At 42.1% G+C, this 19,915-nt stretch overlaps 1 protein-coding gene across 1 annotated transcript in view; it reads right to left on the bottom strand.

Annotated features, from left to right (window-relative positions):
- LOXL2 (lysyl oxidase like 2) overlaps positions 1 to 19,915 on the bottom strand; it is a 113,319-nt gene that overhangs the window by 21,578 nt on the left and 71,826 nt on the right. The window contains exons 7-9 of the mRNA XM_007950838.2: positions 18,397 to 18,564; positions 8,463 to 8,625; positions 3,270 to 3,513 (exon numbers count right to left, since the gene is read on the bottom strand). Coding sequence (XP_007949029.1) covers positions 3,270 to 3,513; positions 8,463 to 8,625; positions 18,397 to 18,564 — 575 coding nt within the window. The remainder of the gene's footprint in view (positions 1 to 3,269; positions 3,514 to 8,462; positions 8,626 to 18,396; positions 18,565 to 19,915) is intronic.

The raw sequence follows: 19,915 nt of genomic DNA on the forward strand, positions 1-19,915 counted from the left end.
AAAAGTTATCCCACACCCAGGCACATGCCTGCCAGTTCCTCCAGAATGGACGTTTCTGGCTAGTGCTCAGCTGAGGCTGAGGCAATTATTTCATCCTCTTGAGTTCTTTCAGGGAACATCAAGCTGGTTTCCAGTCCCAAGGGGTGCTGGCACACAGGGGCAGGGCCCTTCTGCTTGCTCTGTCCTACATCCCTACATGCTAGCAGCCCTTTGGGAGGCACAAAGCTCCACAGATGTGATGAGGGCCTCAAACTGGCTGGCTAACAGAGGCCCACATCACATCTGGAGGACTTTGTGCCTCTAAGGGGGCTGCTCAGCATGTGGGGAGTCAGGGCAGAGCAAGCACAAGTCCCCCTTGGCAGCAGTGCCAGCGTCTTTCCCTGATTGGGCAGGAGGCTGTTATCCTTGGGCTGGAGCCTCCACCTCCGTGCTTTTTCAGCTCTGTCTTCTCACTCAGGCCTTCCCAAGAAGGGACGGACTTAGCTTCTGGAGCCCCACTGGCAGAAAGCCAGGAGGGGCAGGGCTGCCTGGACCCTGGTGAGGATCTGCACCTTGCTTTTTCTGGCCCCTGTCAAAGGCTGTGACAGTGTGCCCCAGCCCCTGGGCAAAAGAAGCAGGAGGACCATCAAGATCATCAACCAAGGGCAAACGAAAGACAATGACTCTGAGGACATTTTACTCTATTTCTGGTTGGCTAAGAAACTCTCAAGGATGTCATTCTATGTTTTCATCTTAGAGCTTTCAAAGAACACAACTCTGTTCCTCATTGTTGCATGAACTAAATTGGAAATGAGAGATTTTCCCATTCACACTAATTTGAGCCAGCAGTTCTCAATCTAGGCTCCACAGATGGGCTTCACAGTGTCTGTGAGTCTGCTGAAATAGAATTTTAAGTATTCTCTCTATAAATATATATTTTTATTTTTGAGGGGAGGAAGGGCCAGCTCTCATCTGACTCCCAAAAGGTTTTGGGCCAGGAGTCCCATTGAAAGGTCCTTCCATAGAGCCTGGAGAAATCACCTGAAGCTCTGGAGGCTAGGTGGTCCTCCTACCCTTGGATCTTATGGCCATAGTTTCTCAGTGAGTTGGACCAAGAGGGGGAGGCCTGAAGAGACATAAGCTTAGCCAGCATGTTCCCTCCTACTCATCTCTCCCAAGCCATTGACTAAAAGCAAAGAAATAGACCACAGGAAGGGGGTGGAGGGTCAATGTCCTCAGGGCTCTAGACCAGAAGAAGTACTTCAATGATGTCACCATATGACTATTCTTAGAGGAGTGACCAATTTCTTGGCAAGGATATAAGTGTAAGTCCCAAGGAGCTACCTACCATGCAATCTCTGTGTGGACCTCCATATGTAGGGCAGAGATGCAATTACTTTCTACTTACAGACCCACAGGCAGTGTCAGCCCCTGCAGACCCAAGGCTTCCACACCATGTTCTCTAAAGGAGATCAGGCACCACTATTGTCATGGCTAACTCTTTCACTTAAATCCTGAAGAAGACCAATTTGCTTCTATATAAATGCAAATATTCTTTGGCTAATTAGAACTTTCAGAAAATGCAGATAATCACTATAAGGGAAAAATCCCACCCACTGCCATCAAATCAATTCCAACTCTTAGCGACCCTACAGGATAGAGTATAAGTGCTCCATAGGGTTTCCAAGGCTGTGAATCTTTATGGAAGCAGACTGCCTCATTTTTCTCCTGGAGAGTAGCTGGTGGGTTCAAACTGCCAAACTTCTGGTTAGTGGCCAAATGTTTTAACCACTGCATCACCAAATTTCCTAAAGGAAAAACAGCACCCTAAATTATGTCATAGTCCTTTCTTTTGAAATGAGTTTAACAACTGTATTCCAAAAGTGACAAATACATCTGGGGCAAAAGTTGTGAAACAAAAAGAAGCCAAAGATGGGTTTCTGATTAAGATTTAGGAGAGATAAGAGAAAGAATGTACTTTGGAGTGAGACAGGCCAAGTTGGGATCACTGCTCTGTGACTTCTTGTGTTACCTGGGTAAAACTCTGAGCCTCCATGTCCTTACCTATAAAATGAGGACTAGGAGATGTGACTACACTTAGAAGGGGGTCAGTAACTGTTAGTTCTTCTGCCCTTAACAGTGGTCACCACATTTTGAAACAGGAAGGAAGCCTAGAAGTCATCTAGACCAGAGCTCTTCAGACTGTAACATGTACACAGTCACCTGAGAATCCTATTAAAATGCAGACAGACTGTCATTCGTAGGTCTGCAGCAGGCTCTTGGATTCAGCATTTCTCAAGCTCGCAGGTGAGACTGATACTGCTGGTTGGTAGACCTCATTTTCAGAAGCCTCTGGTACAAAGAAATGCTTTGTTTTCTAGTGGGGCCATCTGAGGCATGGAGAAGGGAAATGACTAGGCCAACATCTGTGGACTCTCCAGAGGCGTTCCTTTTGGGCTGAATGGCAGAGGCCTCCCTCCTTTCCCCCCCCCCCTTTTTTTGTTTCATATGCTTATTTCTGCTCCCTTTACCTGCACAGCTCAGGTCTCAGCAGGAAAATGTGAATAGGCAGGGGTAATAGGCTCTGGATTAGATCAACAGTCAAGGCCAGGAAAAAAAAAAAAAAAGTGAAGGGAGGGAGATATACAGGGTGGCTTCTGTGGGCTGACTGTAGGTTTCACTCTGTTCTTGCCCAGGATTTATAGCACTGGGATCAGATCCACACACTGACAGAGCTGGGAGGGGTATTAGAGATCCCGGGTGATGTGGCCCAGCTGGCCCAACATCATGCAGCTGGTTAGAGCTGCGTTTAGAGACCAGGTCTTGTGACTCTGAGGCTAGCACTCCTGCCTCCACACACACTGTCTTCCTACAGGATGTTTAAAGTTTATACTGCTATTTAAAATACATTTTAAAATTAGAGGCAAGCAATTGAACAACCCCAAAGCACCCTGCAGAGCACTTGCTGTGGAGCACAACTTGGAAAACAATGACTGCAGGTCATTGAAAGGGGCACTGGGTGTTCACAACAAAGTGAGTTTCTTGACGTTAGGGGCATTGGAGGCAAGGACAGGGCCCAGGGCAGGTGAGGTGGGCCAGGGTAATTGGGAGTGGAAAATGGTGGGGCAGGCCAGTGTGAGGGACGGACTCACTCCAATTTAGGAAAATCCGTCCACTGGACCGTATGGCCTCTTGGCTCTCTCTAAGTGACTGTTGGTTCTGAACCCCCATTCTGGGGTCCTGCTGGATGTCAGGCTGGGGAGCTTGGAAGTGGTGGAAGGAGGACTCACCTGTGACAGTCGTGCCAGATCCATGCATGGCGGCCGTTCTTAGGTCGGAAGTCAGACTGGCCGTTGTTGTGGATCTGTGAGGAGAAGCGCAGAAGGCGGCGGTAGCCCGTGGTGGGGTTTGTCTGGGCAGCTGAGGCTGAGAGGCAGTTCTCCTCCATGGCACACTGGAGCATGAACATGGGCCGGTCTTCCAGGTAGGTGGTCTGCTGGACAATCTCAGCGTTGAGGACCAGGTCAGGGGCAGCTGGGGAGGGGGCAGATAGGGTGTTCAAGCAAGACAAGGGACTCCATTCCTGTAACTATTTAATTTCTGATTCCTGAGAAGACAAAACCCTCATCGCTGCCTATCATTTTTTTTCTGGAACTGGCTCAAGGTGTCCTCAAGGTTACCTTCTTTGTTTAACCCCTACTCTGAATCACTCCTCTTTTCTGAGAGTCCTTTTTGATACTTCTTCAATTAATAGTCTAGGTTGGCAAAATGTTGATAATCTGGGTGATGGGTACATGAGAGTTGATACATTTCTCTATTTTTAAGTGAGATAAAATTTTCCATAATGAAAAGTGAAAATGACAAGGTAATTGTGCTACTCAGAGAGAACACTGTTGATACCTTGGTCTGATTCTCCTGAGAATTATATAAATATGTTTTCTATTGTAGATAATATTCCATGTAGATTTAGAGTCTGCTTATACTATTTCCCTTAAAATACATCATGACATATTTCCACATTAATAAATATTCATTATACCATTAATTTTTAATGGCAATATAATATTTAATTCATAGCCCTACTCCATGTTTTTTGATACTTTGGTTGTTGTGGATATAGCTGAGATAAACATCCTATAGTAAATCTGTGTATATCACTCTATTTCTTTAAAATACATTTCTATAAGTAAAATTGCTGGGCAATGGTTTTCATATTTTTAAGGCTCTGATGCTTATTGTCAAGTTGTCTTCCTAAAAGTTTGCTTCAGTTTCCACCCACATTCTTGCTCTATGTGAGAGCTTTCTTCAGGTTCAGATATTTTAAAACAAGTTTGATTTACTCAAATAATGCATTGCATATGGCAGGTGGTAAAAAACTACTGATATTAATCAGTATTCAAATCTATGTTATTAAAAATTTATGTTTACTAAGCAATAGAATTAGGAGGCTTAATTTCTTTATAAAAGAATTCACTGTAAGTTTCACTTAAAAAGCGAGTTTCCATTGAACATTTGGAATACACTTTAGTTAACACTGTTTTATACACATGATCATTAAAAACAAAAAAACAAAACAACTCACTGCCAACAAGTTGATTCCAACTCATAGCAACCCCCTTGGGTTTCAGAGGCTGTAAATCTTTATGAAAGTAGATTGCCCCATCTTCCTTCTGCAGAGTGGCTAGAGGGTTTGAACTGGTAACCTTCTGGTTGGCAGTCAAATGCCTCATCCACTACACCACCAAACCTCCGTATTTAAAACAAGATCTTTTGTCTTTTGACAAGGTGTCTGTAAATTTCTGAAGTGAGCTTGTCTGTATGCTTTACTTTCCTCAAATTGACCAGTGGCTAGAGCATGTGCCCTGCATGTTTGTATCTGTCCTCTGCCCCCAACTAGCCCTGAAGACTAATCCACTGCACATGGAGCATGACAGGCTCTCCATAAACATTTATGAGCTCTTTGGCACCTTATGGGGACCAGCAGCCTCTGGACAGGAAATCTACTACAAAAACAGGTGTGGAACAGAAGAGCAATAAAAGGAGACACACGGATGGGTTGTGGGGTAGAGAATGGAAGGCATAAATCACGCTGCTCCCATTTGCTGATGTTCTGCAAATATTTCATCTTGGAGGACAAGCCAGAATGCAGCATTGCTCAGAGCTGTGTGTTCTAGAAACACTTTTGAGGGCTTTCTGTGAGTCTCATTTATTGGTTTGTGCAGTGGTTGGTACTCAGTGGGCAGCCTCTCTGCTCACCTCTGAACAGAAAGGTCTCCATTTGTCCCTCCCCTTTCTGAGAGGAGGCCATCCCTATCTTCAGCTCAGGAACATGCTAATGTAGCATGGTCTGTGCTTAGCAGGTACACAGGAGCTACACTCTTAGCATCTGCCAGAGTAGAGTCTTGACCTCCCTAACATTCAAAATACTCACCCAAAACTCTTCTGAGACATTCATCTATCTATCTATCTATCTGTCAATCCCTCCATCAAGTATTATGATGAACACTATGCTAGGCTGTGTGGATAGTGCTAAAGAGGGAATGTGTGGCTATCACATATCCTAATAGGAGAGACAGACACAGCACATATTAATTACTTAATTATAATTGTGACAAGAGTTTCAAGGAAAAACATGGAGTATGGTGGGAATTATCACATGAAGACTCAGTCTAGGCAGGTCAGGAAAGATTTCCTTGGGCAAAGTAGTATTTCAGTTGCTCTCTGAAGAGCAAATAGCTAACACTAAGCATTTCCTAAGGAGCCCTGGTGGTGCAGTGGTTAAGTACTCAGCTGCTAACCAAAAGGTTGGCAGTTTGAAACCACCAGCTGCTTGTGAGAGAAAGATGTAGCAGTCTGCTTCCATGAAGATTTACAGCCTTGAAAACCCTACTCTTCTATAGGGTGTCACCATGAGTTGAAATTGACTTGATAGTAATGGATTTTGTATTTTTTCTTTTGGTTAAGCATTAACCAGGACTCTGAGGCATGAAGAAGGATGGAGACATGCGTGAGGAAGGAGAAAAGGCCAGTGTGGTTGCAACACTGAGGACGAGTTAGGGGTGGAAGATGGCATGAGATGAGGCTGGACAACAAGAGCCTGGCTGAAACCTTAGAAGGGATTTGAAGAAAACAATGGTGTGAGTGGGAGATAAGCATTTACATTTGGCAGGGAAGCAATTGAAGGAGCACTTGGGAAGGGGTCCCAATGAGGACGCTTTGCAGTAATTTCAGTATAAAAGATGGTCAACTGGACACAGGCAGTGGCAGTGGGATGGAAGGAAGCAGAGGCAGTTGAGAGAATATGGAAAGGTAAAAATCAAGAAGTATTGAATACAGGGGATGATAAGGAAGTGAAAGAGAGATGAAGGAGGACATGCAGATTTCTGGCTTGTATAATTGGTTGAGTGAAAAAAAATTACGAAGGACTGCCTGATAAATATACTTTAATTCTCTAAGTATTCAAATGTGTATTAAGCCATATAAGTCAAGAGCTGTGTTCTTGGCCCAATTAGCTATCACTCCCCTGAAGAAATACTCTCAGTGATGCCTTTAGTCTAAGCTGAGAGGTGTTCTGAGCAAGGGCCCCATGAAACTCATTTTTGGGTCTACCGTGAGGATACAAAGGGTATTGCTCAGCTCATAACCCTTTGTTGCTGTTGTTACTTGTCATTGAGTCAGTTCTACACATATGTCAATTCTACACATAGAACAGAACTTCTGCACAGGTCAAAACTGTGACCTTTTGGAAACAGATCATCAGGTCTGTGTCCCGAAGTGCTTCTAGGTGGGTTCGAACTACCAACGTTTCAGTTAATAGTCAAATGCTTAACCATTTGTACTACCAGGGACTCCTCCTCATAATTCGGAAGTAGATTGCCCAACCTTCCTTCTGAGGAGTGGGTGGGTTTGAACCACCAGCCTTCTGATTAGCAGTCAAATGTCTTAGGCACTACACTACCAGAGCTCCCCCTCATAATTCTAGGTCCTCATAAATAGAAATACCCTTTGAATAGTAGACTTCTCTCGACTAATGTGTTTATTTCTATTTCATGTATAGTGTAAATTATATTAATGACCACATTTACCTTTTTCCTTTGGCTACTAGGAAGCTCATTGTTAAATTTACAGCCTACCCATAGTAAGTGTATAGAACTCTACAGGACTTATTTTTTATTAACATCTCTCCTGGCTCTATTTTAAGCCACCTCTTTTTTTTCAATAGCTACATTTTTGAAATATACTTTTAATTTATGCTACCTTGAACTTTATTTAAGTTTATATTATCTTAATTTATTTTTGGACAAGATATTGCAAATATAAATGCATCAATAAAGCAAAGGCCCCTGATTCTGATGTCACCTGATTCTCTCTTGGTGCTCTCCCTTTGGAGGGCTGGCCATGGTGGTGATCTTACTATTTCTCTCCTCTCAGACAAGATGAGATAGCTTGTGGCATCTGCAGAGAAACTCACACTGGGAGTTGAGAATCTTGCTCTACAGGAGTTAGGAAATACTGAATGAGTCTAAAAGGGATTGGTGGGAGAACTGAATTGACTGAGCTTCAGTTTAATCTCACTAGCTCTCCATGGTGGTAAATGACAGTATTGTTTATACTGTATATATTGCATGTATTCATTGCTACATTTATTTCCAGTTTTCTAGAACAAAAAAACAAAGACCAACTGTAGTTCATAGCAGTTAACTAACCCAATATCAACTAATAGTGGCAAGTCTGGTCTCAATTTCTCTGGCCAGTTCCTAGGCCTGTTCTACCTCCCAGATCCATAGCCAGAGATAGCTAATTGTGGCTTTATAAGGTCACAGGTGGGGAGAGTGGGATTTTAGGCTCGGAAGAGCACCACTCTCACAGGGTTGGCTAGCTGGTCCTCTCTCTCTCTCTTGGCATGGAAGAGAGCCCTCAGGAGCTGGTTATTCTGGATCTTGGCTGGGATTTCCCCTTCTATATTTTCAATATCCCTAAGACTCTCATGGAATTACCAGGAAGCTACGTTACTCCCAGGGTGTGAAAAAAAGAAATGATCTACAGAGCAGGTAGAAGGAAGGCAGCTGACACTGACTGAGCACCTACATATGCTTCATATGCTTTATCAACCTCAGAAACATACTAAAGAAGACATTATCTTCATTTAATTTATGAGAACAGAGTCCTCAGTCATCTAATTTGTGTAAGATGACTTAATAGTAAATACTGGCCTTGAATTTGAACCTAAGGCTATCAGACCCCCAAGTCCTTCCCTCTTGCTTTCCTTTACTCTGTGTTATCAGGTAGGGTTGTGTAGCTGGAGGTGTTTGTGGGAGAGGGCAGTCCCTTTTGTCCCTGACTCTTGTCACATAACAAGAATTAATCTCTGCCTTTCTGTTTTGGCCAGCTCATGGCTGAGGCCCCAGAGCCTTGCATGGAGTAACTGGTTCTCTCCTGGATCTTGGTGGGGAGTGTGGGATATGTGCCCTGGGAGCTCTCACTTTCTGAGCAGGCGACTCCGGCCCCATACTGTGCCCCACCCTGGGGACAGGCTATATCCTCATCATGGTGGCAATGCGCCAGGGACAGCTCTGTTCCCGAACACTTCACTCCGCTCATGACCACTTTGTTGGCGTAGATATTCCCATGCCAGTACCAGGTCTCCTAGACAAATCAACAAAAAAATAGCCAATATGTCACCATAAATTGTCACTTTCTCATATTTCATCAACTTTAAGCTTCATAATCCCAAGCTTTTATGATCCCCATTTTTTAGATGGAGACTACTGAGGACCTGACAGCTACTTACCAGAGTCATGCAGTTAGTTGATGGCAGAGTGAGTGAGGATTCAGGTCTTCTGACCCTAGCACTTGGATTTTGCCATTCTCCCCCTTGGGAAAGGACAACTAAAGTTGTTAACAAGTGTTCAATGTTGTATGCCAACGTGGCACCTGCAACTCATGCTGCTTTTCCTCCATCCTGAGCCCAGGGCAGACATTGCTAATTGATCATAGTATTGCCTCTTCAAATCCTGAATGTGATCTCAGAATCCTTCAACACAACACTACAGGAAGCCACTACCAATTGATAATAATTGTCATATGAGAAGAAATCTATTTGCATATGTCAATAATTAAAGATGTCATAAAATCTAACTTCTGGATTGAATTCTGGGGAAAAGAATTATTAGAATTATTACTCTGCACAGAAAGTGAAGAGACTCCAAGTTTGTGATACTAAGATTTATTGGGCCTCTTAAATCTATGGGGCTTTGAAACACTGCTATATATGTGAGGACATACTCTTACACTGCACAAATTTTTTAGGAGAGACATGTAAGGAACAGAGTGGGGGAAATCAAATGCAGAGCTGGGACAAGAACACAGGTGTCTGTGTTCCTGATGTTTAGCAGGCTTAGGACCTGAGGCAAGATTAGGGTTCAGGGGAGTCTTCCCAGGGTCCCCAAAGGAAAGATCAAAACAGGAAGGCTTTGTAAGTATCTCATCCAACCCCTCAGTCTCCAGATGAGGAAACTGCAGCCTAAAGTGAGGACAAGGCTGGTAATCATTGGGAGATTTGAGACTGATGTCAGCTTTAGGCCTATATCACAACCCCAATGTATGGTTATTATCAAGCTTAAGTGGGCTTAGCTTCCAGGGTAAGAAGGGCTACTTTCTCCTTCACACTGCACACCCCACCCCACTCTATCTAGAATCAGCTTTAGGCCCAGGTGTCCTAGCAATGAGCTGACAGGGAGCAAAAATAGCAGGACAGCAGCTCTGCTGAAATGTGGTACTGTTTTTCCATTCTCCTTGGAGAAATAGAGAGTGCCCTGGCTTGACATAAACCATATTTGTAGAAACACTATATTGCCCTGGGAAGCTATGTTCTCAGAAGACGTGGGCAGCTGTATCACAAGCTTTCTGGAGTGCTGGAGTAAAGAGTCAGAGAGGGGCAGGAGACAGAGGAAAGCCCTTCCAGCTGCCCTAGAGCCTCTGTTTAGGACTCAACATTTCTTCTCCTCCCCTCAGAACAACCTGGCCCTGGTCATCCTGCGGGAGACAAACAAGCTGAGCAAGAGTGCCGGAGTTATCAGTATCACAGGGATCTCTTCTCTTCCTAAGAAAACCTTTCCCCAAGCAGGGCCACCTGGGAACAGGAGCTAGAGTCAGGTTTAGCCAACAAGATGAGGTCTCAACCATTTTCTTATTCTGTAAGAAGCTTAACAGAAGTGTTCAGAGCCAAAATATTGAGGATTTGGAATTATTCATATTATTCATTATTCCATTTCATAGGGATAGAAATGGAAGTAAAGAAGAGAGGTGTCTTTGCACCAGATCATAATGCACCTAGCTGGTGGGAATGTAGTTAGGAATAGTCCCTGAGCATCCTACCTCCTGGGCTTCTTCTCCCACCCCACCCAGCCTCTTTTTAACAATGTTCCACCTAAGGGTTCCCTGATCTGTTACAGTATAGGGTCCAGAAAGGGAATTATTTTTAAAGCCAAAGTCCTACTTGCCATTCTTGTGCTGCCTGGAGACTGAGGGTGATGGGGTGAAAACAAGACCTGAGTTCAGCTGTTCTCAGATGAATTACTCCCTCTTTGGGGAAAAGGGGTCATATTGCAGCCAGTGTAAAAATGACTCCAGACAAGGCTTGGAGATTTATTAGCATATTAATGGGAGAATGCATGAAGTATGAACATCCACCTGGGAAACTGGCCAGAGGGGGCTTCCAAGGGGAAGAGATAAGGGGATTGTTGGACCTTGGACTGAGTTGATTCCATTTGCACAAGGCATATCAGGGAAGACCAGAGCAAGATAGCAGTGTAGGCAACTCCACACTCCACCCCCCCACAAAAAATAAAACTTTACCCCTTCAGGATCTAGAAAAACAAGAACAAACTGAGCTCAAAGCTACCAGAAGAAAGGAAATAACAGAGATAAGAGTAGAGAGAAAGGAAATAGAGAACAGAAAAACAACAGAGAGAATCACTGAGGGCAAAAAGTTGGTTCTTTGAAAAGATTAATAAAAAAAAATAGCTAGAATGACAAGGAAAAAAAAGAGAAAAGACACAGATAACTAAAACAAGAAATGAAAGTAAGGACATTACTACTGACTCTACAGAAATAAAAAGGATCAAGAGACAATTCTATGGACAACTTTGCACCAATAATTTAGATAATCTAGATGAAATCGACAAAATCCTAGAAATACATAAACCATCTAACTTACTCAACAGGAAATAGAAAATCTCAACAGACACAACACAGTGAGTAGATTGAATCAGTAATAAAACCTCACAATAAGAAAAGTTCAAGACCAGATGGCTTCACAACCAACTATTAAAAGATGAATTAACACCAATCCTCCTCAAACTGTTCCAAAAAATAGAAGAGGAGGGAATATTTCCTAACACATTCAGAGGCTAGCATTACCTAGATACCAAAGGCAGCTAAAGACATCTGTACACAGATCAAGAGACAGTTGTTCAGACAGAACAACAGGATACTGCATGGTTTAAGATCAGAAAAGGTATGCAACAGGGTTGTATCCTTTCACCATGCTTAGTCAATCTGCATGCTAAGCAAATCTGAGAAGCTGGATTATATGAAGAAGAGGCAGCAGAAATGAAGAAAGACTTATTAACAACCTACATTATGCAGATGACACAACCTTGCTTGCCAAAAATGAAGACAACTTAAAGCACTTACTGATGAAGATCAAGGATTGCAGCCTTCAGTATGGATTACACCTGAACATAAAGAAAATAAAATTCCCTACAACTGGACCAATAAGCAACATCACAATAAATGGAGAAAATATTGACATTTCAAAGATTTCATTTTACTTGGATCCACAATCAGTGCCCATGGAAGCAGCCATCTAGAAATCAAATGTGTTGCACTAAGTAAATCCTACTGCAAAAGACCTCTTTAAAATATTAAAAAGCAAAGATGCCTCTTTGATGATTAAGATACAGCTCAACAAGATGGACTGACACAGTGGCCGCAACAATGGGCTCAGGTATAGGAAGGATTGTGAGGCTGGCTTAGGACAGTGTTTATTCTGTTGTACATAGGGTCACTATGACTCAGAGCTGACTCAATGGCACCTAACAACAACAACAACTCAAGCGGTGGCATTTTCAATCACCTCATATGCAGGACAATTAAAAAAGAAGACTGCAGAAGAATTGATGCCTTTGAATTATGGTGTGGCTAAAGAATATTGAATATACCATGTACTACCAGAAGAATGAGCAAATCTGTCTTGAAGGAAGTACAACTAGAACACACCTTAGAAGCAAGGATAGAGAGATTTCATCTCACCTACTTTGGATACTTTGGATATATTAACAGCAGGGAATAGTCACTAGAAAAGGACATTAAGCTAGGTAAATTAGAGAATCAGTGAAAAAGAAAAAGACCTTCAATGAGATGGATTGACACAGTAGTGCAACATTGGGCTCCAATGTAACAATGATTGTGAGGATAGTGCAGGACAGGGCAACATTTCATTCTGTTGTACATAGAATTGCTATGAGTTAGAGCTGACTCTAACAACAACAACATCCTTTATTATTCTTATAAAAACTCATTGCTGTAAAGTCAGATCCAACTCACAGCAACCCCTCCTTGGGTTTCCGAGGCAGTATCACTATGGAAGTAGATTGCCCAGCCTTCCTTCCGAGGAGTGGCTGGTGGGTTTGAACCGCCAGCCTTCTAGCAGTCAAATGCCTTAAGTACTACGCCACCAGAGCTCTTTCCTTTATGATTACGGATGCAAAACTCCTAAAAAAAAAAAAAAACCAAAAAAACCTAGAAAATAAGTCCAATAGCATACTAAAAGGGTTATACGCCATAACCAAGTTTGATTTATCTCAGGAATGCAAGGGTGGTTCAATATAAGAAAATCAATCAACGTAATATGCTGCATTAATTGATATGAACACATGATCATATCAATTGATGTAGAAAAGGCATTTGACACAATCCAGCACCCTTTCATGATAAAAATCCCCAGCAAACTAGGAATAGAAGGGAAATTCCTCAGCATGATAAAGAACATTTATGAAAACCCCACAGTAAACATCATAGTCAATGGTGAGAGATTAAAATCTTTCCCTCTAAGATTAGGAATAAGACAAAGATGGCCCCTTTCACTGTTGCTCTTAACATTGTACTAGAAGTTCTAGTACAATGCCCATTCCAAAGAAAGGTGATCCCACAGAATGTGGAAATTATAGAACAATATCATTAATATCGCACGCAAGTAAGATCTTACTGAAGATAATTCAGAAATGTTTGCAGCAGTATATTGACAGAGAACTTCCAGAGGTTCAAGCCAGAATCAGAAGAGGATGTGGAACAAGGGATATCATAGCTGTTGTCGATGGATCTTGGCTCAAGGCGAAGAATACCAGAAAGATGTTTCCTTGTGTTTTATTGACTATGCAAAGGCATTTGATTGTGTGGATCATGACAAATTATGGATAACATTGAGAAGAATGGGAATTCCCGAGCACTTGATTGTACTCATGAGGAACCTGTACCTTGACCAGGAGGCTGTCGTTCAAACAGAACAAGGGGACACTACATGGTTTAAATTCAAGAAGGGAGTGCGTCAGGGTTGTATCCTTTCTCCACACTTACTCAATCTATATACTGAGCAAATAATCCGAGAAGCTGGACTATATGAAGAAAAACGTGGTATCAGGATTGGAGGAAGAATCATTAACAACCTGAGATAAGCAGACGATACAACTTTGCTTGCTGAAAGTGAGGATGACTTAAGGCACCTACTGATGAAGGTTGAAGAATATAGTCTGCAGTATGGATTACGTCTCAATATAAAGAAAACAAAAATCCTCACAACTGGACCAATGAGCAGCATCACAATAAATGGAGAGAAGATTGAGGTTGTCAAAGAATTCACGTTGCTTGGTTCTACAATCGATGCCAACAGAAGCAGCAGTCAGGACATTAGACGACGTGTAGCATTGGGAAAGTCAACTGCGAAGGAACTGTATCAAGTGCTGAGGAGCAATGATATCTCCTTGAGGACTAAAGTGTGCCTGACACAAGCTATGATATTTCCAATCGCCTCGTATGCATGTGAGAGCTGGACAATGAATAAGGAAGACCAAAGAAGAGTTGATGCTTTTGAGTTGTGGTGCTGGTGAAGAATGCTGAAAGTACCATGGACTGCTAAAAGAACTAACAGATCTGTCCTGGAGGAAGTGCAGCCAGAATGCTCCTTGGAAGCAAGAATGGCCAAATGTCGTCTCACCTATTTTGGTCATGTTGTAAGAAGGGACCATTCCCTGGAGAAGGATGTCATGCTTGGTAGGGTGGAGGGCCGACGAAAGAGGGGGAGGCCTTCAATGAGATGGATTGACATGGTGGCTGCAATGATGGGCTCAAGTATAGCAGGGATTGTGGGGCTGGCGTCGGATCAGGCAGTGTTTCGTTCTGTTGTGCATGGGGTCACTATGAGTCAGAAATGACTCTACGGCACTTAACAACAACAACAGAAGTTCTAGCCAGAGCAGTTACACAAGACAAAGAAAGAAAAGGTATCCAAATTGGAAAGAAAGAAGTATACCTAAATCTATTTATAGACAACATGATCCTGTATATAGAAAATCACTAAGATTCCACAATAAAATCTTCTAAAGCTAATAAAATGAATTTAGCAAAGGTGCAGGATACAGGGTCAACACATAAAAATCAGGTGGATTTCTATACACCAGCAATGAACAATCTGAAAAAGAAATTAAGGAAACAATTCCATTTTGACAGCTAACCAGAAGGCTGGTGGTTCAAACACACCAGCCACTCCTTGGAAGGAAGATTGGGCAATCTACTTCCACAGAGATTAAAAAAATAAAATGAAATCAAACTCACTGCCACTGAGTCAAACTCGACTCATAACGACCCCTCCTTGGGTTTCTGAGGCTGTAACAGAAACAAAGGAGGGGTTGCTTTAAGTTGAATCAACTCGATGACAATAAGTTTTTTTTTTTTTTTTTTTTAAGGAATAAATTTAAGCAGGGATATGAAAATCTTGTACACTGAAAATTTTAAAACATTTCTGAAAGAAATTAAAGAACACCTAAATAAATATGAAGACAGTTGATGATGATGGATTGGAACAATTCCTGTCATTAAGATGTCAATATTACCTGTGATTAAAGTTAAGGATTTTATGTCAACTTGGCTTGGCCATGATTCTCAGTGGTTTGGTAGTATGATGTGGTCATCTCCATGATGAAATCTGATATAATGTAATCACTTCCATGATGAGATCTGCTATGAGCAGCCAATCAATTTAAAGGGAGTTTTCTTGGAGGTGTGGCCTGCTTCCAATATATATGGACATTCTGGTCAAGCTCTCTTGCTTTTTGCTTGATCTGGATCCTGCATCTGGCTCATCATGATCTGATCTCTGGTTCTTTGGACTAAAACCTGCTGCTTATTGCCTGCTGATCTTGGTTCATTGGCTCCTCCAGCTACCTGAGTCAGGAGAAGTCTTCAGCCTGAAGTCTGACCCATAGATTGGAACTTGCCAGCCTCTACAATTCTGTAAGTCATTTCCTTGAGATCAATCTCTCTCTCTAAGCTTTACTGTTGTTTTGCTTTGGTAGAGAACCCAGCCTAGGACACTACCCAAAGTAATCTAAAGACTGAACACAATCCCTATCAAAATTCCAAGAGGCTTTTCGCAGAAATGGAACAGCTGATCCTCAAATTTATAAAGGGTCCCGAACAGCCAAAGCAATCTTGAAAAGGAAGAACAATGTCGGAGAACTCATTCCCAATTTCCAAATTCTATAGTACTTCAATAATCAAAATAGTAGTACTAGTATAAACATAGACATATAGACCAATGGAAAAGAATTTGAAGTCCAGAATAAAACCCCAAACATCAACAACTAGTTGATTTTTGACAAGTTATGCCAAGCCCATTCAATGCAAAAGAATAGTCTATTCAGCAAATGATGCTAGATAACTGGATTTCCACATGCAAAACACTGTAATTGGACCGATACCTCACACCATACATGAAAATGAATTCTAAATGTGAAAGCTAGAACCATGTAACTCTCAGAAGAAAATATAGGTGTAAAGGTTGGATTTGTCAATGGTGTCTTAGATTTGACACCCAAAGCACAAGCAACAAAAGGAAAAATATGGACTTCCTCAAAATAAAAAATTTTTGTTCATCAAAGGACTTTTTTTAAAAAAGTGAAGAGACAAGGGTTTGGTATCTCAAATATATAAAGAACTCCTAAAACTCAACAGCAAAAAGACAACTCAGTTTAAAAATGGGCAAAAGACTTGAATAGACATTTCTCCAAAGAAAATATACAAATGGTCAATAAGCACATGAAAAGATGTTCAACATCATTAATCACTAAAGAAATGCAAATCAAAACCACAATGAGAGACACTTAACACCCACTGGGATTGCTATTATCATAAAAAGAAAACAAGTGTTTGGCAAGGATGTGGAAACTTTAGAACCCTCCTGCATTGCTGGTGGGAATGTAAAATAGTGCAGCTGCTCTGGTAAACAGTTTGGTGGCTTCTCAGAAAGTTAAATATAGAATTACTACACCCAAACCCAAACTCCACTGTGTAAGCACATTCTGACTCATAGTAACCCTATAAGACAGAGAAGGACTACCCCATAGGGTTTCCAAGACTGCAATCTTTAAGGAAGCAGACTGTCACATCTTTCTCCTATGGAGTGGCTGGTGGGTTTGAACTTCCAACATTTTGGTTAGCAATCTAGCACTTAACCATTGTGCCATCAGGGCTCCTTAGAATTACTACAAACCAAAACCACATCAAATCCAATGCCATCAAGTTGATTCCAACTCATATTGACCCTTTAGGGTTTCCAAGACTATACATTTTACAGAAGCAGAGTGCCTCATCTTTCTCCCATTGAGCAGCTGGTGGATTTGAACCACTGATGTTTTGGTCAGCAGCCTAAAGTTTTAACCACTACATCACTTACCTAACAATTCCAATCCTAGGTATATACTCAAAAGACTTTTAAAGCAGGGATTCAAACAGATACTTGTACATCAATGTTCGTTGCAGATTATTCATAATAGCCTAAAGTAGAAACAATCTAGGAGTGCACCAATGGATGAATGATAAATAAAATGTGGTACATGCATACAATAGAATATTATACACTCATAAAAAGAAATGAAATTCTGATAATATGCTACAAAATAGATCAATCTTGAAAACATTGTGCTAAGTGAAATAAGTTAACTATATATTATCCCACTTATATGAAATACCTAGAATAGGCAAATGCATAGAAACAAAAGTTTATTGGTTGTTACCAGGGGCCGGGAGGAATGGGAATAGCAGGAAGGAAGAAATGGGAGTTACTGTTTAATGAGTACTGAGTTTCTGTCTGAGGTGATGAAAAACTTTGGCAAATGGATAGTGGTGATGGTTGCCCATCATGATAACTGTGAGTAATGTAACATACGTACACTTAAAAATGGTTAAAATGGGAAAACTTTTTTGTTATGTAATGGTATATGTGACATATACTACAATTAAAAAGAAAAAGGATAATTACTGTATGAGACCTCTGCTGTAAAAAATTAAGAAAAGGTTTACACACAGAAAGAATTGTTCTTTGAGGGTTACCAGGGATGGGAGAGTAAGGGAGAGACAATCACCAACTAGAGGGTAGACATATATTAACATGGGTGAAGGGAAAGACAATATACAATAAGGGGAGGTCAGCAAAAAATGATCAAGGCAGTGGAAGAGATAGGGAGGAGCATAAAGAGTTAAAGGCAACAAAGGTGAATACTATTACATATACAATCCTGTGATAACAGTAATAACAATAATTTAGTAGTGGATACACAGATAAGACACTCGAGCTGAACAGGGGTGGGAAGGCAAATGGGACTATACCCATGAAAATATATAGGTTTTACAGAGGCAATCTCTACCTATACACTTACACGTGTTGCAAATATATCCACGAATGTAGTAGAGAACATAGAGTATGGGGGACAAAAAAGAAAGAAAAGGGTACATGAGACAACTGCATGTTCAAAAAAAAAATTTTTAATTCAGTGAAGGGAAAAAAAAAAATTAAAATCAGGACACCCCAGTATCAGCCCTCAGCCCTGCATGTAGAACTGGAGTGGATCAAGGAGACCAGAGTCCAGCCCCCTCATCCATCATAGAGGCCAGAGAAGGGACGTGGCCTGCCCAAGGACTCAGAGCTGTAAGGAGCAGAGCTGTGGCCACAATAAGGTTTCCTGACTCCCAGTCCAGGGCACTTTGCTTGGGAGGGTTTAATGGAAGATGGCACTGATTAAAGGTGGGCAGGATCAAAATGAATGAAGGGTGGGGAGTAGGGTTGGGGCAGGGGTCTCTCACCTGGAAAGCATTGCTGGCAAACCCCAGGCCCAGCTGCCGGCAGACCACCATGGCCTCCACAATACCCCAGTTCTCTCCGCACACCGTTCCCCATACGAAGGACCCATTTCTCTCCACCAGCACCTCCACCCGGCCTTCGTAGGGGTTACGGCCCCCGTTCAGGCGCAGCTGTGGAAGGAAAGGAAGGCATGGTCACCAAGAGAGGAAGAAGTGAAGATTCCCATCATATTACCATCAGTCACAATTTACCCAAGCCTTGAGTCAGACAGTCCTTCCTGGGACACAGATTCAACAGCATCAACTGAGAATTTTAGGGCACCACCCCCAGGCTATCCTGGGCCCTATAAGCCTATGCAGTGGGGAGGCCCTGGACTCCACAGAACACTGTCTTTGCTGCCTGCTGCTTCCCACCCACAAGCCCATTGCCCATCACTGAGGACACTCAGTAGGGTCAAGGGCCCCTTTATATGTTAGAACTCCCTAACACTTCTTCCAAGTTCCTGGTCCTTTTGTCTTCTCCACACCCTCTGCCTGACTCCATCTCCTGATCTCATCTTCTCCTATGGTTCCCACACTGTCCTATCCCATCTAGAGTTCTCTTCTCATACTCATAACAGCCTGTTAGACAGTTCCACTTGGACATCTCAGAGACTCCAAATCTGAACTTGTCATCTTTTCTCTGTCTCTAAACTTGTTCTCTATACCTCTCCTTATTTTCTACTTTAGTTAAAGATTATCGTCATCTATTTCAGTGGATGGTAAACTTTTCCTGTAAGGGCCAGGTAGTAAATATTTTAGGCTTTGTGGGTCATACAGTCTTGGCCCTGATTACTCAACTCTGTTGTGGTAGCATGAAAGCAGCCCAGACAATACATAAATGACTGGGTGTGTGTGTGGTTGTATGCCAATAAAACTTCATGTACAAAAACAAGCAGACCGGATTGGGCCTATAGGCTATAGTTTGCTAGCCCTCTAATCTGTCCTATCATACTAGCCAGAATCCAGAAGCAAACCTTGATATCACCTTCTCTCTTATCCCTGTTGTCCTGTCAAATTCTTTGTCCTGTAGATTTTATCTCCCTGGTCTCTCCAATCCATCCATTCTCTCCAACTCCATCCTTACTCTCCTTCTCCAAGCCATTTGAGCCAGAGCCTCCTCACCTCTCTCCTTGACTCGGTTCCTGCCACCATCAATCCATTCTTAACTCAGAAGCCAGAGTGATCTTTTAAAAACATGGATCTGATCATGTCACTCTCTGCCAAAAACATGTCAGTGGCTTCCTTACCTACTCTTCTTTTTAGCCTTATCTCATGTCTCTCTGACCTTTATTCTCTGACCCTCGTACACACGGGTTCTTTTTCTAGTTTCAGTGACTATCTAATTGTTTTGACCATGTCACATAGTAATAAATATGGTGTTGTTGTGTTATGTGCCATGGAGTCATCTCTGATTCATAGGGATCCCTCCTTGGGTTTCTGAGGCAGTATCTCTACGGAAGTAGATTGCCCAACCTTCCTT

Source organism: Orycteropus afer, unplaced genomic scaffold (genome assembly GCF_000298275.1).
Source record: "Orycteropus afer afer isolate SDZICR_OR568_19922 unplaced genomic scaffold, OryAfe1.0 scaffold00289, whole genome shotgun sequence".
In the NCBI taxonomy this organism is placed as follows: Eukaryota; Metazoa; Chordata; class Mammalia; order Tubulidentata; family Orycteropodidae; genus Orycteropus; species Orycteropus afer.